This window comes from Podarcis raffonei, chromosome 1, assembly GCF_027172205.1.
Source record: "Podarcis raffonei isolate rPodRaf1 chromosome 1, rPodRaf1.pri, whole genome shotgun sequence".
NCBI lineage: Eukaryota > Metazoa > Chordata > Lepidosauria > Squamata > Lacertidae > Podarcis > Podarcis raffonei.
In genome coordinates this window covers 22,386,228-22,406,369 of record NC_070602.1, presented here as the reverse complement: position 1 = coordinate 22,406,369, position 20,142 = coordinate 22,386,228, and the positions used below count along the sequence as shown (strand labels likewise).

The 20,142-nt window shown below is 44.0% G+C and overlaps 1 protein-coding gene across 3 annotated transcripts in view; it reads left to right on the top strand.

The window, feature by feature from the left end:
* RIN3 (Ras and Rab interactor 3) overlaps nucleotides 1-20,142 on the top strand; it is a 78,430-nt gene that overhangs the window by 41,789 nt on the left and 16,499 nt on the right. For all 3 annotated transcript variants that reach the window (XM_053376474.1, XM_053376483.1, XM_053376493.1), the window contains 2 exons: nucleotides 2,036-3,508; nucleotides 12,635-12,943. In XM_053376474.1, the coding sequence (XP_053232449.1) occupies nucleotides 2,036-3,508; nucleotides 12,635-12,943 (1,782 nt within the window). The remainder of the gene's footprint in view (nucleotides 1-2,035; nucleotides 3,509-12,634; nucleotides 12,944-20,142) is intronic.

Sequence of the window (20,142 nt, the reverse complement as noted above, 5' to 3'; positions counted from 1 at the left end):
GGCCCAATTCAAAGCACTGATTTTGACCTTTAAAGGCTTAAATAGTTTCGGACAATGTTAGCTAAATGGCCACCTACACCAATGCAGACCTATTAAGATCTGCCTCTGAGACTCTGCTCATATCCTCATGGCATGCCAAGTTGATTTGGCTGGCACAGGAGATAGGGACTTTTCTGGCATGCCCCCGGATTCTAGAACTCCCTCCTCACAGAAGTGTGTGTGTGGCCTCAACATTGCCAGTGTTTAAATGAATCTTTTTTTAAAAAAAATAACTCTCTTTTGACCCACATTCTGTTAAAGATTCTCTAAGAATTGGTTATTTTAGTATAGATGGTTTTGCCATTAGGGTGGCAATTTATACTGACGTTTGTAAACGGTTTTAAATGGCATAGCTTTGTAAAAGATTGTTAGCACCATTGCCGTTTTATGTTAGAATTTATACATCTGCTGTTTTACAGTGTTGTGAGCCACTCTGGGTGATGTATGCATATAGATGGATTTATAAATCAATGTATATCAACAAACGAAATTCAGAATTAGTAAAAGGCATAACACAGATTGGTTCTGCTATGTAAATAAAACTCATTAACAAATAGAATTTGCATCACCTTCCTGGACATCACCACAACAAAAGATGTCAATGGTTTCAGTGTCCATTGTACAGTAAAGATAAAGGTAAAGGACCCCTGGATGGTTAAGTCCAGTCAAAGGTGACAGTGGAGTTGTGGTGCTTATCTCACTTTCAGGCTGAGGGAGCCAGCGTTTGTCTGCAGACAGTTTTCCGGGTCATGTGGCCAGCATGACTAAACCGCTTTTGGTGCAACGGTACACCGTGACAGAAGCCAGAGCGCACAGAAACGCCATTTACCTTCCCACCGCAGTCGTACCTATCTATCTACTTGCACTGGTGTGCTTTCGAACTGCTAGGTTGGCAGGAGCCGGGACAGAGCAATGTGAGCTCACTCTATTGCGGGGATTCGAACCACCAACCTTCTGATTGGCAAGCCCAAGAGGCTCAGTGGTTTAGACCACAGCGCCAACCCCATAGTCGCCTTTGACTGGACTTAACCGTCCAGGGGTCCTTTACCTTTACCTTTATTATACTATACAAGATACAGGACTGAATCTAGTAAGTATTTTACACATCTCCCTTTTTAAAGTTTCCATATACAAGAAATGGGAACCTTATCCAAGACATTTTCTCTGAAAATAGAACGCAAAGTAGAGCATGCAATTTCCATACTTCGTCAAACCACATTTTTCTCTAGTCTAAATGTTCTATCAATTCAGTTATAGTATACTGAGGAAGACAAAAAACTTATTCAAGGTGACATCTAAATGTTGCTTTTCATCAACACTCAAAGCATAGTATTTTGTACTTTGGAAAAAGTGGCGCTTTCCCTTCGATAACACAGGGGTTACTGTTTTACAAAAGGTAACTTGGTTGATCAATGGCTATATTTCTTTAGGTGGTACACAAACACACTATGTTACTGTGTGTGTGTCTGTGTGTGCATGCATGTGGCTGTGGTTTTACATGACAAACCCTCCAGCTCTTGTGTACAGCAGAAGCTACCCTTCGAGCTCATTCTTACCCCACTCTGACCCAAACTACACACAACATTAGACACATGTCTAAGCAAGCATGTTTAACGTAGCTGCTTTTATTGTGGAGTAAGATCTGGTTTGGGCCTCGGACCTCAACCATGTTCTCAGTCTGCACTGGGTTTTCTGCTTGGGGGAAAATTCCACCCTATTCCTTGCTGCTATTTGCCACCCTACCCCCGGGTAATGTTTGCAGTAAACAGCACTTTTGGCAAAACAGCCATTTTCAGGTAATACTATTGATTGCATATGAGGATTCTGCTTGGTTTGACCTTTTTAAAGGCAGCACTGTATATCCAATACAGAATAATGCATGTGTTCAATAAACATTATGCAATACAATTCAGTTAAAGGACTTCAGTCTCTTCCTGCCCTGCACTTGATTATTTTCTTTTAATTCTCATGGTTCTTGGTTGGTTTGTTTTTGCAGGTTTCTGGGACTCCGCTTTAAATCAAAGGCGGGGAGGGCAGTTCCCTCACTCTGTGAAAGGTCTTGCTTTTGCCACAGCTCAAGCGAAAAAGGAGGGGGAAACTATCCAGTGTTTTGCAAGCAGCACGGACAATTGTTCATGTGAAATTGAGCTGTCAATAGGAAATGACAGGCTGTGGTTTGTAAATCCTATTTTTATAGAGGAGAGAAGCAACCAGTTTCCCCCGGATGTTCCTCTTCTTCCTCCTCCACCACCTCCTCCTCCTCCTTCTCTAGAGACTTGCAGGAAAGATCCTTCTTTTACTAGCGACACCGTGACAAGGCCTCCAAAGAGGTCTCCCAGTCGCCGCCCGCCGCCACCACCTCCTCTGCCTCTTCATGCTGTGAAGCAGCCTGAAAAGTCTCCCATGACCACTTCTGAAGAGCTTCGGGATCTGGAGAAAAACAAAAAGGAAATGAAAACTGAAGTTAGCCAAAGCAAAGAAGATGATGGGCGGCCGTCTTTGTCTCTCAGCGATTCTTTTACCACAAAGAGATGCATCCCTCCTTCCATTCCGCCAAGGAGGTGCATATCCGAGAGATATTCTGGAAAGGACTGCTTTGAAAAATCTGAGAAGTGTCCAGCAGCAGGTGGAGAACTGGTGGGAAAACGGAGCAGTGGGGATGAAGGTTGCATTTCATGTGCTGTTGAGCCTCCAGAGGTGTTTGAAGAGGTTTCGGAGAAAGATCCAGCATCGTGTCAAGGGGGGGAGCCCAACAACGAGGCCAAGAACCAGCTGGTGGCTGAGCTGCAAAAGAAGCCCTCAGAGAAGTCGGCAGGGCCTCCTATCCCACCCCCAAGGAAGAAAAGGATCTCACGACAGGAGTCATCCGCCAGCTCTTGCCATTCAAAACCAGTATGTGCTGAAGAGTCAGAATTGCCGGTTCCAAAAGGAAAGGGAAAGCCAGTAAAAAAAAGTTGCTCCAATGCAAAAAGGGAATCAAAATTTGCCCGTCAGCCTCTTAGCTTCTCAGATCTTGAAAGTTCTCATGACTCACTGGACAGCCCAGTAAGCAACGTGGGGGCTCAGACACCAGCCTCTGAGCCAGAATCCTATTCCACCAGCAGCACTGAGGATGAGCTAGAGCTGGTGACCAGCCCGTCGGTGAAGAAGACCCGCTCCATGATATTAGGCAGGGCCAAGAACCGCCTGTCCATGGTCAGCCTGAGCAATGTCTTCACTGCTTTCCTGTCCGCTGACCGAAAGCTCCAGAAGAAGATTGTGGAGCTGGCCCAAGACAAAGACTCTTACTTTGGCCGCTTGGTGCAGGACTATAAAGTATACAGCCTGGAGATGATGGCGAGGCAGAGCTCCAGCACTGAGATGCTGCAAGAGATCCGCTTAATGATGACCCAGCTGAAGAGCTACTTAGTACAAAGCAGGGAGATAAAAACCTTTATGGACCAGGCTGTTCACACGGATGAGCAACTAGGTAAGAGCTTCCGTTTTCTATTCTTCTTTTGAGTGCATGGCTTCCTCAAGAGGCAAATCAAGGTGAAAACATGATGCATCAAAATAACACATTATCAGGAGAACTGGCACAATAAAATAGTTGTATTTGTCAGCCATTGGCTGACATACAGACATCTATGGTTATTTACAGGGTTATTTACTATTTTTTCATGTCTTTTACATTTTAAAATGTAATGGAGTCTAGATGCAGAAACACCGCCAAAGAGCAGGTTACCAAAGCACTGACAGAGCTCTCAGGCTTTTTATTTAGTGATTATGTTTGTAACCCACCCTTCTTTCCTACATTCAGACTGGAATGCTTGAGGCTATCCTGTTTTATCACTTATCCCCAGGCCATAGAACAAGCTTCAGTGCTTAAAACACCATCCATTGCATCATAACACTAGAAACTCTATCCCAGCCTTCCTCAACCTGGTACCTTCCAGCTGCTTTGGACTATAACTCCCATCATCCCCAGCTAGCACTGCCATCCAAAACATCTGGAGGGCACCTTCACCATCACCTGTGACATTTCCGTGGCGCACGTGTGTGAAGCTCCTTTCTACATATTCAGCAAAGAAATCAAGCTGGGTCGTGGCAGAGTCAAGGATTGCTCTATCCCCTTTTGCTTTAGTCAGACTGAACGGGCAAAGGCACCAGAGTGGACTGATGCTGCAGGCCAGATGAAATTTGGCCATGGGTATGTTCTGTGCTCATAGCCCAGCCTTAGAGTCAACAGATTAAGTTGGATCTCTGGTGGAAGGAGCAACTTAATTCACGCCCCTCATATAAGAGCTCTTCTGCAGAATAGCTCAGTCAGTAAAGCGAGACCCTTAATATAAGGGTCATGGGTTCGAGTCCCACTTTAGGCAAAAAGATTCCTGCATTGCAGGGGGTTGGACTAGATGACCCTCGTGGTCCCTTCCAAATCTATGATTCTAGGTGTATTTCATGTGTTTCAGTGTTTACTCCTGTGGTCCTGTTCTTCCAGCTATTGCAGATACCCTGGCCAGAATCCAACACAGAGTTGAGTGTGCTTGGATTATAGGCCCTGCAGAGGTGACAACAGGACAGGCGTGATGCAATTTGCTGTGCTTTTGCAAGTTCGATGGAAAGGCGTTTCTTTGGGTGTTTTTGTTCACTTGCTGGATGTTAAGCAAGAGTTGGGCAATAGCCTCGGAAGGCCATGAACAAGAGTGACCCGAACTAAAGAATATGCAGTTTCATGCTGCTGGATGTAATCAGTTCCAGCATTGCAGAGATTTGCATTCAGCAGAGCTGTAGAAGTCAAAACAACCACCATCTAGCCTTATACGGAAATGAAATTTTTCAAAAAGTTGCTGCAACTTACACCAACCCTGGTAGGCCATCTTTCTACACATTGTCAACACTTTTTCCTGGGTGTCCTCTCCCCTTTCCAGCTGAACACAGTGAAATTGTGCCTGTCATTTTATTTAAACTCACATTGAGAAATTCCTTTTCTTTTATCCTGAGCATGCCAAATTGGGATTATCTTCTGCCTCACTTTCCCCTTCACATCCAGACCCAGTTCCATGGTGTGATTTTTCTTCCTTAACATTTCCAAAATCCATTCTCCCCTCAGCACCTATTGCTAAAAATCCTTTATCCATGCTTTGGACATATTTCATCCAGATAACAGAAATTCACTCCTCAACAGCCTAGTTCCTCCTTCTCCTCTTCCTTCCCATTTCCCAGCAGTTCACTTTGCTAGATTCATCTTTGCCTTTGGTCATACGTTATGGGTAAAACTTGTTGAAGACATTCATGGATTTTTCCTGTTCCTTTTCCTGTTGTTGTTTGCATGCCATATTGGCTTCTAAGTGATTTACAAGCATATAATCAATTGTAAAATTCTTACATAATTAAAATACACAGTAAAACAATTCCATCAAAACATTAAAATAGCCATATTTAAAATATACAATAAAACAAACCTGTCAAAAAACATAACAATTACACAGTTTAAAAAACAATTAAAACAGTTGGATCAAGAAGTTCAGGTGAACGTTTGCCTAAACAGGTGTGTTTTCAAGGATCGACGGAATGCAAATACGGAAAAAGCCTCTCGTTTTTCTGCAGGAAAAGCATTCCACAACACTGGTGCCACCAGTGAAAAAGTCTGCTTCCATGTTACCAGTCTGGGGGCCAGATTCCATTTGGATGCTGTTCAAAATGGCAGCAGTTTGTTGGGTCAAAACCAAGAGACATTATTATAATTATTTAATTTATTGCCTACCCTTCACCCTAAGGCCCCAGGGTGGGCTACAATTAAAAAACAACAATATAAAAACTTACAGTTAAAAAATAGCAGTTTCTTCCATTATGTTAGGCCTAGCCAGAGATCTCTATGAACTGGCTAGACTAGGCCCCAAAACCACATTTGTTTGTTTTATTTGTTAAAGATGTATGCTCCCTTTCCAATAAATGGTGCTCTAAGCAGCAAGTGTATTGGACTTCCGGAGGCGGCGCAAAACCGTGATGGCGGACCTCTTCGAGCTCTGAAGAGGGGCACCGCAGAAAAGGGTTGCTCGCGACGGCGCAGCGGCAACCCATCAAGATAAACCACGGGCAGAGTGAGTCCGTGGCCGTGGGACCCGGCGGGCACCTGGAGCGACCCCGAAATCACAAAAGGAACCCCGTAAGGGGCTCCGGAGTGAAGGAGGGGGAGCGGTGCTGTGGGTTCATCGCTCTTTCTGCGGAGGCGAAGCCGCGCGGCTGTCACGGATGAGCGCTGACCTTTCTTCCAAGAAACATCGGGCTGAAACATCAAACCCGTGAGTAAGGACCTAAGATTCTACAAATCAAATCGGAAAATTTGGCTAAAAACGGGAGACGAGAAAGAGGAAGTCCGTCTTCCGACACTGCTTTCAAGATCAAAGCAGACGGTCTAAAGAGCGGAAAGCGCTGTGAACAGGGAAGCTTTGAAGCTTTAAATCGGGACTTTCGTGCACATTTGAATTTTACTTTTAAAGAATAAATACAGCATAAAATTGACCTGGAGCGGACACCCCAAGGGCAAGGGAAGACTCTAACCCCAAATTCCCGGGTGGCCGGGTAAAGTTGTTTAAACTGCGGAACTGTTGCAAGCTTCCAGATACTTTTGTAACTGGATAGTGTAATTTTGAGCTCACCTAGCTGAAGTGGATACAATTGCAGGCACCTTGCTGGAACTTTGTTATATGTTTAAAAGGGCTCTGCAGGACCTTTCTTTTAGCGTGCTGGAACTAATTTGCTTTTAAAATTGTTTTTAAAGTTGGAACAAAGAGACTTTAATTGCGGAAAGTTACCTTCTTCTTACTAAAACTTTGGTGGCACTCCCCCTAGAGGACATTGGGAATATAGAGGCCTGGGAAAGTTTCTCTGTTTACCTTCTCTCAATAGACTGTTTTTAATTCTGGACTTGCCTTTCCCATGGGATTACAACACTTGACCTTGAACGTTGACTGATGAGTGGCACAGGAAAGACAAGAGCAGCCAAAGCTAAGGAAGCTAAGGAGAAAGAGAAAGCAAAAAAGCAAGCACAGCTTTTGCAAACAACTTTAACTCAGGGACGTAGATTATCAGTTCCAGCTGTGCTTGCGACACAAAAAGTAGAAACCGAAAAGCCTGAAAAATCTGAAGAGGAAGATATGGCAGCAGGAGGAGCTGAGGCAGTACTGAAACAAGTTTTGGAACAATTGTCAGCAATAAATCAAAAAATTGATAACCAATCAACAAAAATTGACCAAGCAACATCCTCGATCCAGAAATTGACAGATCAGGTTTCCCAACATACCCAAGCAATTGAAAAATTGCAAGGAGCAACAGAAGAGAATCGTAAACTGGCAGGGGAAGCCGTTCAAATTGCAACATCAGCTAAAAAAGAAGTCGAGGAAGTTAAAGCGGAAGTCAAGCCTCTTCATAAACAGATAGGGGACCAACAAACCTATCTCTCGTTGGTGGAATTGAAAAATCGCGAGACCAACCTCAGACTAAGGGCAGTCCCAGAAATTGAACAAGAAGATTTGAAAGGACTTTTGACAACAGAGTTTACAAAGTTCTGGGACTTAAAAGAAGAAATTGATTTCAAAATTGTATCGGCTTTTCGGTTGGGAAGATTAGTAAGAAAAGATAGATCCAGAGACTGCTTAATAGCTTTGAGATCAAGGGAGGAGAGAGACAAAATACTAGGCCTACACTTCAAAAACTCAATTGTGATACAAGAGAAAAGGGTGGAAATTTACCGAGATATTCCTAAACAGTTATTGGACTTGAGAGCCACCTACTCAGATTTGGCTAAGTTGCTGAGACTCAACACAATTCCTTACAGGTGGGAGTTCCCACAAGGGCTATCATTCACTTACAAACAGAAGAAGGTTAAAATAAGATCACCAGAGGACTTACAAAAGTTCCAGCACGATCACGGAGAAGACCTCCAAAAAGAAGCAGCAGCTAATTGGCCTATACCCAACCCAGGTGGAGCAATACCTGCACCTTCGGAACCAGAGGAGAAAGAAGATACACCGCTCTAGGTGTAGCAGAATAGTTCAGGATGTCTCTGCGGCTACTCAGTTGGAATATAAATGGCGGAAATTCCCCGGAGAAAAGAAGGAGGTTATTTCACATATTGAAGAAAGAACAATTGGACATTATTTGCCTACAAGAAACCCATGTGACCAGGCTCCACAGGAAGGTTTTGGTAAATAAAAGATTAGGCCAAGAATTTATTTCGTCTGACAAAGTAAAGAAAAGAGGAGTGGTGATCTACGCTAAGGAGAGCCTGATACCCAAATTTCTATTTAAGGATGAACAAGGAAGAATTTTGGCAATTGAAATTCAAACCCAAGGAGAAAAAATATTGATATTAGGAATTTATGCCCCAAATGACGGGAAATCAGAATTTTTCAAGAAGCTGCATGAGACGTTGCTGGACTATCTGGATTATGCTAACATCATAATGATGGGAGATATGAATGGAGTGGTGTCTACACATATGGATAAGTCTTACAACCAAAACTTAACATCAGACGGCAGACTGCCCAAAACTTTTTTCGAACTGACTGACAATCTGGATTTGATCGACATATGGAGGACAAAGAACCCCCTAGGTAAAGAAGGAACTTTTTTCTCTGAGGCCCACCTGTCTTGGTCAAGGATCGACCAAATCTGGACCTCCAGGGGGCTGGCACCCAAGACTAAAAAGGTGGAAATCTGCCCAAAAACATGCTCCGACCACAACGCCTTGAAAATAGAACTTAGATTAACTCAACCCGGTTCCTTCAGATGGAGAATGAATGACACACTACTAAGAGATCAAGAGATTGTGAAAAAGGCCCAAAAAACATTAAAGGACTATTTTGAGATAAATCTGAATACTACAGTTGAAAAAAGAACGATCTGGGACGCAAGCAAAGCTCTTATGAGAGGGTTTCTGATACAACAGAATTCAATCAAGAAAAAACTCTGGAACGGAAAGAAGGACAAAATATTGGAGAAAATACACCAAGGAGAAAAAAAACTGAGAACCAAACCAAAGTCCAAGGAGGTGCTGAGAGAAATTAAATTCCACCAAGCAGAATACTCAAAATTGATTAATCAGGAGATTGAATGGAAAATAAAACAGATGAAGCAAAGATCTTTTGAATCAGCAAATAAATGTGGAAAGCTGCTAGCTTGGCAGCTGAAAAAAAGACAAAAGCTAAACACGATAACAAATCTAGAGATTGATGGAAGGATCGTACAGAAACCAGAAGAAATTAGGAGGTGCTTCCACAGATACTTCAAAGAACTGTATGCACAGGGGCCCCAGAAAGAATCAGAGATAGATCAATTTTTAAAGATAAATGGACTATCAAAAATAACTCAAGATAAAAGATCAATCTTGAACTCTACAATAACCTCACAGGAAATTGAAGGTGCCATTCAGAATATGCAACTAGGCAAATCTCCAGGCCCGGATGGACTTACCTCCAAATATTACAAGGTTCTGAAGGACTATTTGATACAACCTTTGTTGGAGGTATGTAACCAGATTATGGATGGGAAGAGGGCACCAGAAACGTGGAAAGAAGCCTTCATCACATTGATACCTAAGTCAGAATCTGAAAAGACTCAGCTTAAAAACTACCGTCCCATCTCACTCCTAAATGTGGATTACAAAATATTTGCAGACATTTTGGCAAATAGACTTAAAAAAGTCTTAAATGAAGTAATTCATAAAGACCAAGCTGGCTTTCTCCCTGGTAGACATTTATATGAGAACACTAGAAACATCATTGACATTTTAGAACTTTTGCAGACTAACAGGAACACAAGGGCGGTGTTAATCTTTATTGATGCGGAGAAAGCATTTGACAACATATCTTGGATGTTTATGAAGAAGAACTTGGAAGGGATGGGAGTGGGACGGGGGTTTGAGAATGGATTACATGCAATCTATTCAGAACAAAAAGCTAAATTAATAGTGAACAATGTGGTGACGGAGGAATTTAAAATTGAAAAAGGGACACGACAAGGGTGCCCTCTATCCCCTCTGTTATTTATTTCAGTCCTGGAGGTGCTATTGAATATGATCAGAGAGGACCGGTTGGTACAAGGGATAGAGGTCGGAGTGAAACAATATAAACTGAAAGCTTTTGCAGATGACCTAGTTTTGACACTGCAGGAGCCAGAATCCAGTACAAAAAGAGTTTTCGAACTTATATCTGAATTTGGTCGGGTGGCGGGATTTAGGTTGAATAAACAAAAAACTAAGGTTCTGACCAAAAATTTAACAATTACAGAAACAGAGGGGTTTCAGAGAGAAACAGAACTGAATGTGGTTAAAAAAGTGAAATACCTTGGGATCTATTTGTCCTCCAAGAATTTGAATTTATTTAAGGATAATTATGAGAAATGTTGGTTGGAAGTTAAAAAGGATTTAGAAATTTGGTCAAGATTGAAACTTTCCTTGTTGGGAAGAATTGCAGCTATAAAAATGAATGTGTTGCCGAAAATGTTATTTTTGTTTCAAACCTTACAGATCGTGGACAGAGTGGATTGCTTTGGAAAATGGCAGAAGGATATATCTAGATTTATCTGGCAGGGCAAAAAGCCCCGAATAAAGTTTAAAATATTAACAGATTCGAAAGAAAGAGGGGGGTTTGCCCTGCCGGACTTGAGGTTGTATTATGAAGCTGCAGCCTTCTGCTGGCTGAAAGATTGGTTTTTGTTGGAAAACACCGATGTCCTAGATCTGGAAGGTTTTAATAATGCTTTTGGATGGCACGCATACCTATGGTACGACAAGGTTAAAGCACATAAATTGTTTAAAAGCCACATTGTCAGAAAAGCAATTTTTGCAGTCTGGATGAAATATAAAGACTTACTAGAGAGTAAAACTCCGAGGTGGCTATCACCAGTGGAGGCCAAGGCCCGAAAAAGACCCAATATGGAGGCCTATTGGCCGAAATATTGGGAATTGACTGAAAAAATTGGAGACAATTGGAAGTTGCAGAGCCAGGACAAACTAAAAAATAAGGTGCGAGATTGGCTACATTATGCTCAAATTCAAGAGGTTTTCAAAATGGACAAAAAAGTTGGTTTCCAGGTGGAAAAGTCGAAACTAGAGACAGAATTGTTAGAACCAAAGACAAAGCTGTTATCTAGAATGTATAACTTGCTGCTTATGTGGAATTTACAGGATGAGACAGTTAAATCTGCTATGATTAAATGGGCACAGGATGTTGGACACAACATTATGTTTGAAGACTGGGAAAGGTTATGGAACACCGGAATGAAATTCACGGCCAGTACGGCCTTGAAGGAAAACATTATGAAAATGATATACCGGTGGTACATGACCCCAGTCAAGTTAGCTAAGATACATCACCTGTCTGACAATAAATGTTGGAAGTGTAAGGAAGCAGAGGGGACTTTCTTTCACCTCTGGTGGACATGCCCAAAGGTTAAGGCTTTCTGGGAAATGATTTACAATGAGTTGAAAAAGGTATTTAGGTATACCTTTCCCAAGAAACCAGAGGCCTTCCTGTTGGGCATGGTAGACCAGAAAGTGTTAAAGAAGGACAGAACTTTGTTTATGTATGCTAGTACAGCAGCAAGAATACTCATCGCAAAGAACTGGAAGACACAAGATTTACCCACGCTGGAGGAATGGCAGATGCAGTTGATGGACTACATGGAGATAGCTGAACTGACCGGCAGAATCCGAGATTTGGATGTAGAAACAATTGAGGTGGACTGGAAAAAGTTTAAAGACTACTTGCAAAAGTATTACAAACTGTATGAATCTTAAGACGGTGCATGATTTGGAGATGATACGCTTTAGCAATTATGATTAAGTAAATAGTAAACTAAGTGATAAAAGAGAAAAGGAGATAATATGAAATTGAACATGTTACGTTTATTTTAAAGGCATAAAAATTGTGACATAATACATTGAATATAGATACATAACATGTAAAAGTTACAATAAGGTATGACATAAGGTAACAAATTGCTGACATTGTTAATATAAAGAACGCAGAATCGGAAGGGGTGGGGAAGTCCAAGTTGGGATTTTTGTTAAAAAAAAAAAAATGGTTTCTTGTAAACTCTTTATTTGTTTGTAATGTATAAAATTTGGAAAGAAACGTAATAAAAAATATTATAAAAAAAAAAAAAAAAATAAGCAGCAAGTGTATTGAGGCTTATGAGGGTCAAGACCAGAGCTTCCAAATTTCCAGGGCAAAAGGATGGTCATATTCTTAAGTAAGGAAGCATTTTAGACAACAACAACAACAATAGTTACAATGTGCTAATTTTATTTTAACACAGTTTCTAGGCTCCAGAGATAGCCGTCACCAAAACTAAATCTCTCAAATTTGACTATAAATTCCAGAAGGAATTTTCATTAATATGCACAGAGGCAGGGGAAAAGTGATTAAGAACTACTAAGGTTAAATATTTTTGTCAATATTTTCATACCTTTTGGTAGTATGGACAGGTAGAACAAAATACATACTGAGGGTAAGTTGCATGAATGTCTATCCAGGCTGGCTTTAAGATGCTGATTTCTCACATATTCCTTTTCTATCTTATGTTTCCCCACTCTACTTCTCAACTCCAGAGGTGATTGTCGAGTCAGCTTTGCACAAGTGCGTCTTGAAGCCTTTAAAAGACGCCATCAATACCTGTCTTAGGGAAATCCACAGCAAAGACGGATCCTTCAAGCTCCTGAAAGAAAACCAGCAAGTCATACAAAACACAACGACCACTGACTTGGGAGTCACCACCAGTGTGCCTGAATCCACATTGCTGGAGAAAATCCTGCACAAATTCACAACCATGCACAAGGCCTACTCTCCAGAGAAAAAGATTAGCATCCTACTGAAGTCCTGCAAACTCATCTACGACTCTATGACTCAGGGAAACCAAGGTACTGTACAACTATCCTAAAACTCCTTCTCTTGCTATAGATATATATATTCTGAATTACAGAGAATCCAACTAGATGTAAAATGACACATTCGAAGCACATTTTACCCACTCCCCAAGAATTCTGAGCAGTGTAGTTTGCCCCTCACGAAGCTACAGTTCCCAGCAACAAACTCAGGGCCCTGAATTTTTTGAAGGGGGAAATGTGCTTCAAATTTACTTTCAAGGTGTAATGTATGCACACAGTATGACAACTAGTTCTGAACTGTATTGCTAAGCATGTCATAGCTTGTCTGAAGCCACTGCTAAAGTTGCTGGCGGCGTTTGTTAATGGAGACCAAAGCACAAAAGAGATATTTGGACAGGCCCAGGAAATAGTTTCATTCAGCACAGCAGGGGCAGTTGCAGGAATTAGGGTGGTGGTAGCAGCACCTTCTGAAGCAAGTGATGAAAGCATTCAAGAATATTGCGTGTAAGGAAGGCATTTTGTCAAAACATGTTGAGACCCCAGTTGTGTTGGATTAAGCTGGCCTTCCCCAACCTGGTGCCCTCCAGGTGTTTTGAACTACAACTCCCATCATCCCCATCCAGCAAGGCCAATGGCTGGGGGTGATGTGATTTTTACTCCAAAACAGGGGGAGGACACCAGGCTGGGGGAAGGGTGAATTAAGCATTTTCCTGCAGTGCTATTCTCTTCTCTGTGGCTGTTATTGGTGACTGTATTTCTGTGGAAAGAGAGACCTTGTGCTCCCTGTTTTGAGCTCTTTTAAAAAATCACAGCAGCCCAGGTAGGGCAGGGAATATCTTTCTTTTTGCAAAGGAATGTAGTAATACTGTACTGACAGAAGACTGGAATACAATAAGACCGGGAAGAATAGGCCTGCTATGTAGCACAGGAAATGCAACTGTGAAATTAAGGTGATAGGCAGCTATGTCTCTATGAGTGCCTTTGTGTACATACTCAGCTGAAGACCTTGAGAGCCCAGAGATGATGATGATGTGCTATATACCCCACATTCCCTCCAAGTTGCTCAGTCTATTTACATGGTTCTCCTTCCCCCTGTTTTATCCTTGCAGCAGTCTGGTGATATAGGTTAGACTGAGTAATGATGTCTGGCCTAATGCATACCCTCCAACACTTTGAAGCCCAAATCCAGGACACCATCTTCCCAGATACCGATGTTGGGGTCCGTTAATCAGGCCCAAGCTGCCTTGGTCACTGAAAGGCCAATAAACGCCATAGACAGAGGAGATTCCCATAACCACTCGTTTATTCAGCTGAGTAAAACAGAGCAGACGAGCCACACTCACCAGTGTGATGGTGAAGCCACCCCAAATAGCCTTTGTTCATACTTTTTATAGGCATCCCCTCTCCCTTTCCCCCTATTGAGGTTCCTTGCGCTGATTGAAATAGGACACCCTGCCTGGAGACCTTGAAGGGGAGAGCTGCCTGGCAGAGGGAGGTTTTCCTGAAAATCGCCTAGCAACGTTATCTGGTCTTCACATATTTGTGGCTCACCCTCCTAAATTCAAAAGCAGACAGTTTTTTACAAAAGCAAAATGGCATCAGTTAGGCTAACCCAGGCATAGGCAAACTCGGCCCTCCAGGTGTTTTGGGACTACAACTCCCATCATCCCTAGCTAACAGGACCAGTGGTCAGGGATGATGGGAGTTGTAGTCCCAAAACATCTGGAGGGCCGAGTTTGCCTATGCCTGAGCTAACCAAAAAACAGGACAAGAACATGCCTCTAAGACTTTTCTTGAGACCCCACACCATCTTCCCATTTTTTATCACAAGAACACAGTTGCCATTTGGGTTACCATGGTCTCATGCAATTTTATGCTGCAGCTTCCCCACCACTAAAAAAAGTGGGTTTTTTTACGCACACCCAAAACACCCAATGCGTGTTTTGGGGTGCCACACAAGATTGTGGCCCCAGAAAATGCATTTTCCCAAGGGAAATCGTGCAAGATCATGGCAGCCAAAATGGCTGCCGTTTTCTCATGATAAAAAACTGGGATGCCCCAGTTTTTCCAGGACACTTGCAAAGTATGCTAAGGATGCAGTCAAGTTCATGGCTGAGTGGGGATTTGAGCTCTACATGTCTGCTCAGAGTTCAATGATACTTACACCTAGGTAAGTGTTTGTATAGGATTGCAGCCTGAATTTCTGTAGGGCTAGTGCACTCCCTGGATAGGGTGATGTCCGAATGAGTTGCTTAAAGACGCTTGTAAAGTGTTTCGAGATCCATGAATAGGAGTGGTCTGTTGTTTAGTCATTTAGTCGTGTCCGACTCTTTGTGACCCATGGACCAGTGCACGCCAGGCACTCCTGTCTTCCACTGCCTCCCGCAGTTTGGTCAAACTCATGCTGGTAGCTTCGAGAACACTGTCCAACCATCTCGTCCTCTGTCGCCCCCTTCTCCTTGTGCCCTCAATCTTTCCCAACATCAGGGTCTTTTCCAGGGAGTCTTCTCTTCTCATGAGGTGGCCAAAGTATTGGAGCCTCAGCTTCAGGATCTGTCCTTCCAGTGAGCACTCAGGGCTGATTTCCTTAAGAATGGATAGGTTTGATCTTCTTGCAGTCCATGGGACTCTCAAGAGTCTCCTCCTCCACAAATGATTGATTGATTGATTGATTGCCTCCTTGTGCCATGGAACCAAGGGAGAAGCAAACCCATGGGCAGAGCCTTCATTCCTTTATGAAGGTCTGGGCAGGGTTCCAATTCCTTTTAACTCTGCATTCAATTATTTAATACCAATTTTCGTCCAAGTGCTGGAGCCCAACCAGAGGCTGATGCTGCAGATAGTTTCCCTAGACTGTAATAACATGGGGGCTTGTAGCACTGGAGAGGGCTTATTTTTAAGCCTCTTATAGATATTTATGAAACAAATGTTTCATGTCATTGAAAAATAGAAATAAATGGGGGAGGCAAGCTGGATTTGGAATAAGGCAATTCTACCTTGTACAAGTGAGACCGTTTCCAATGTCATTGAAGCAGCCGGTGAAGGACCTCTGGCTGTTTCTGAGCTCTGTGGTGTGAGCCAGGGGGTGAATGTAAAGGAGACAATTGAGTTTGCACAAAATTTCACTCATTCTCTCTTTCTTCCCTCCCTCCCTCCCTCCCTCCCTCTCTCCCTCCCTCCCTCCATAAAAACAGAAAATATTGAAATCTTGCATGCATTCCAAGCAATTTCCATATAAAATGTTGGTTTATAAACATTTGGTAGGTTTTTCAAGAGAACTGGAGGAATAGAATCATAGAGTTAAAAGGGATCTTGGAGGCCATCTGTTATAATCAAGGCTAGGTGCACAGTCCAGGCTGCAACTACAGCATCCCTGACAGATGTCCAACTTCTGCTTTAAGTGCCTCCAGCAAAGGAGAGCTGAAGACATCCTTATCTGCTTTTGAGAAGCACTTAGTGTTAGGAAGTTTCTCCTGGTGCTCAAGGTGAAATCTGCTTCCCTGCAACTTCCGCCCTTTGGTTCCAGTTCTTCCTCTGGAGGACAAATTTTCAAGGGCCAAGGCCAGTCGCTGGGAGCCGTGGGAAGGGAGAATGCTCGCGCACTCAGATCTTGCTTGCAGGCCTGCCAGAGGCCACTGTGAGGACAAGATGCTGGGCTTGATGGGTCTTTAGCCTCTGGTCTTATGATGCTGGACACAACATTTTTACAGCACATCACTAAGATGAACCCATGATTGATCACCAGTACAGACAACTCCCCATTTATGCAGGGGCTACATTCCGAGGCACCATACGTTTAAGTGAAAATGTGTATATTTGAAACACCATTGAAAAAGCCTGCAAACACCTGTTACGCCCCTGCCCCAACCCTTTTTGTGACATTTTCGGGTCATTTCCAGGTTCGGCAAGATGTGTGTGTGCACAGTTGCGCACATATAGGATGCACCTAAAACAGTCGCTACCTGTACTAAATATTTGGGCACGTAATAAATACATTGACATTTTTCTCTCTTACTCTTACTGTTTCCTGAACCTCCCAAAGATGGGGATGACTTGCCAAGCTCACAAATGGAACCAAACCCACATTCTCAAAGCCCAGCTCACATTTTGGACCATTATAGCAGGGGTTCCCAAATGGTGGCCGGTGGTGTTTCTGTGAATTTGCGGTTGAAAACGGGAAACGGCACGTCCATTGCATTCAGTGTTCATATCGATAATTTGTACTTGCATTTTAATGGCCTCTCTTATTTTTAGCATTGTATTCTGTTGTATTGCAGTCTGAATTTTGTGGAGCACTACAAAACACAATGCACCAGAAATAAAAGAAGCAATACAAATACAATTAGAAATCATAATGCATCTTGCACAGTGCATTACAGTTGCTACAGCAGGGTGCAGGGAGCTAAGTGGTCCATCAAGACCCTTAGCAATTTTCAAGCGGTCTGGCGGGGGCGGGGGTGAGTTTGGGAATCAATGTATTATAGATATTGGATGCCACTTAACTAGCCTGCTTACTGAGTGTCCTGCATAGGGCTCCATTTTTTCATGCTCACCCACATTGTCACTTTGTAAGGATCGTATTTAGCGTGCTGGGCCTTTATGGATTTCATGAAGCCACTGTGGTTTTCGCCAAGCTAGGAACTGCTTCATGCAGTTCCACTGCCAAGGGATGGATAAAGTCTTGCTTTTGTTGTTTGGTCATTTGCCTCTTCCATTTCCGTAGCAGAAGAGGATATTTCTTTTTGCAGTTTTCATACGCGAGGCTTAAATTGCCTCTGAAGCTGTCTTTCACTATTTATGCTAATTTCTGATCATAGCTAATGCGGATGTGGAAAAGAGAATGAGAGTTAGTTACAGTGGTGCCCCGCAAGACGAATGCCTCGCTAAACGAAAAACCCGCAAGACGAAAGGGTTTTCCGATTTTTAGCGGCTTCGCAAGACAAATTTCCCTATGGGCTTGCTTCGCAAGACGAAAGCCCATAGGGAAATCTCCGGGGACAGCGGGGAAGCGCAGCATGCCTTCTCCTCTGTTCCCGGACCTGTCCTGAAGGGGCTTGTGGTGGGAGGAGGGTTTTTCCTCCCCACCGCCAACATTCAGAACAGCTACCCCTATCCGCAGCTTGGAGAGCCCTGCGGGGAAGTCCTGCAGGGCTCCCCAAGCTGCGAATGTCTGCCCCGCGCAAGGGGCGCTCTGCTTAAGAGCGCCCCTCGCGCGGGGCAGCAGGCTGCTATCCGCAGCTTGGAGAGCCCTGCGGGGAACTCCTGCAGGGCTCCCCAAGCTGCGAATGTCTGCCCCGCGCGAGGGGCGCTCTGCTTAAGAGTGCCCCTCGCGCGGGGCAGCAGGCTGCTATCCGCAGCTTGGAGAGCCCTGCGGGGAAGTCCTGCAGGGCTCCCCAAGCTGCGAATGTCTGCCCCGCGCGATGGGCGCTCTGCTTAAGAGCGCCCCTCGCGCGGGGCAGCAGGCTGCTATCCGCAGCTTGGAGAGCCCTGCGGGGAAGTCCTGCAGGGCTCCCCAAGCTGCGAATGTCTGCCCCGCGCGATGGGCGCTCTGCTTAAGAGCGCCCCTCGCGCGGGGCAGCAGGCTGCTATCCGCAGCTTGGAGAGCCCTGCGGGGAAGTCCTGCAGGGCTCCCCAAGCTGCGAATGTCTGCCCCGCGCGATGGGCGCTCTGCTTAAGAGCGCCCCTCGCGCGGGGCAGCAGGCTGCTATCCGCAGCTTGGAGAGCCCTGCGGGGAAGTCCTGCAGGGCTCCCCAAGCTGCGAATGTCTGCCCCGCGCAAGGGGCGCTCTGAAGCAGAGCGCCCCTCGCGCCGGGCAGCAGGCTGCTATCCTCAGCCTAGGCAGCCCTGGGGAACTCTTCTGAAGGCTGGCGGCGGGAGAAGGGCTTTTCTCAGGTGTAAAAATGCTTGTAGAATGCCAGGTGCTGATGAAGATGTCAATCATGGTGGGAGGCAAAAGCATTCAGTCCTTCAGATTATGTATTCCTCATGTTTACTGGAGCAGATACTAAATCTGCAGTGCATTGTGGGGCAGAAGAATGATGGGCCTGGCTTTTAAGGCTTCTGGGTTCTCTTTCATAGGGAGGACAAGCAACTGCAGAAAAGGGAGAGGTTTCAGAGAGGCATGTGCTGTGTACACCATTTAGGAACAGATTACCGTATTTTTTGCTCTATGAGATTCACTTTTTCCCTCCTAAAAAGTAAGGGGAAATGTGTGTGTGTCTTATGGAGTGAATGCAGGCTGCGCAGCTATCACAGAAGCCAGAACAGCAAGAGGGATTGCTGCTTTCACTGCGCAGCGATCCCTCTTGCTGTTCTGGCTTCTGAAATTCAGAATGTTTTTTTTCTTGTTTTCCTCCTCCAAAAACTAGGTGCGTCTTGTGGTCTGGTGTGTCTTATAGAGCGAAAAATACAGTAAGCAGACTTTTGCCGAGTCCACCTAGTTCAGCATTGTCTACCCAGACTGTCAGCAGCTATCCATGGTCCTGCAGCAGAGGTCCTTCACATCACCTGCAACCTGTCCATTTAATTGGAGATGCTTCACAGGAGATGCTTCACGGCAGTTTCCATATGAAACACAAATGGCTTTGGCCTGGTCTGCACACATTGCAACAAAAATGAGGAGGCAGTTGGATGGGCAGTACTATCTGAGACTGTAGTTGAGGGGTGTCACAATTTTAATGCTCCTCTTCCTTTAAAGTTCCCTGCAAACACAACATAGTAGCAAAGGTATGGGATGTTTTATTTCTCTCTGTTGTGCTGGTATTCTATTTGCAGGGATATTTTTTGGAGGAGTTTTCAGAACTGTGAACTCCCACCTCTGGTCTGAAATAGGGATGTTGGAAATGGAAGCAGAAATTGTCAGTGTTTGCTTATTCATCCCATGTCTGGAATGGAAATCAGCCCTGCAAATATGGATGCTATTTGCTGTTATTGTTTAAAGCCTGCAAACAATGCATAATTGGTTACTCACAGCAACCCCCGCTCCCTACACATACGATATGCTTTGCATTTCCTTTGCCTTGAAATGAATGGTGTGCAACAGTGTAATTAATTGTGTGGACAGAGAGATAGATAACGTAGTTCTTGTCAGAAGCCAAAGTGCAGTGGAATCGAAACACTTCTGAGTATTGGAGCAGAAATCGATGCCTTCTTACACACCTAGTCTGAACTGATACCAACTCATCCCCCTCTTCATATGTTGACCATCCTTTATCTGCACATTCATTGATCAT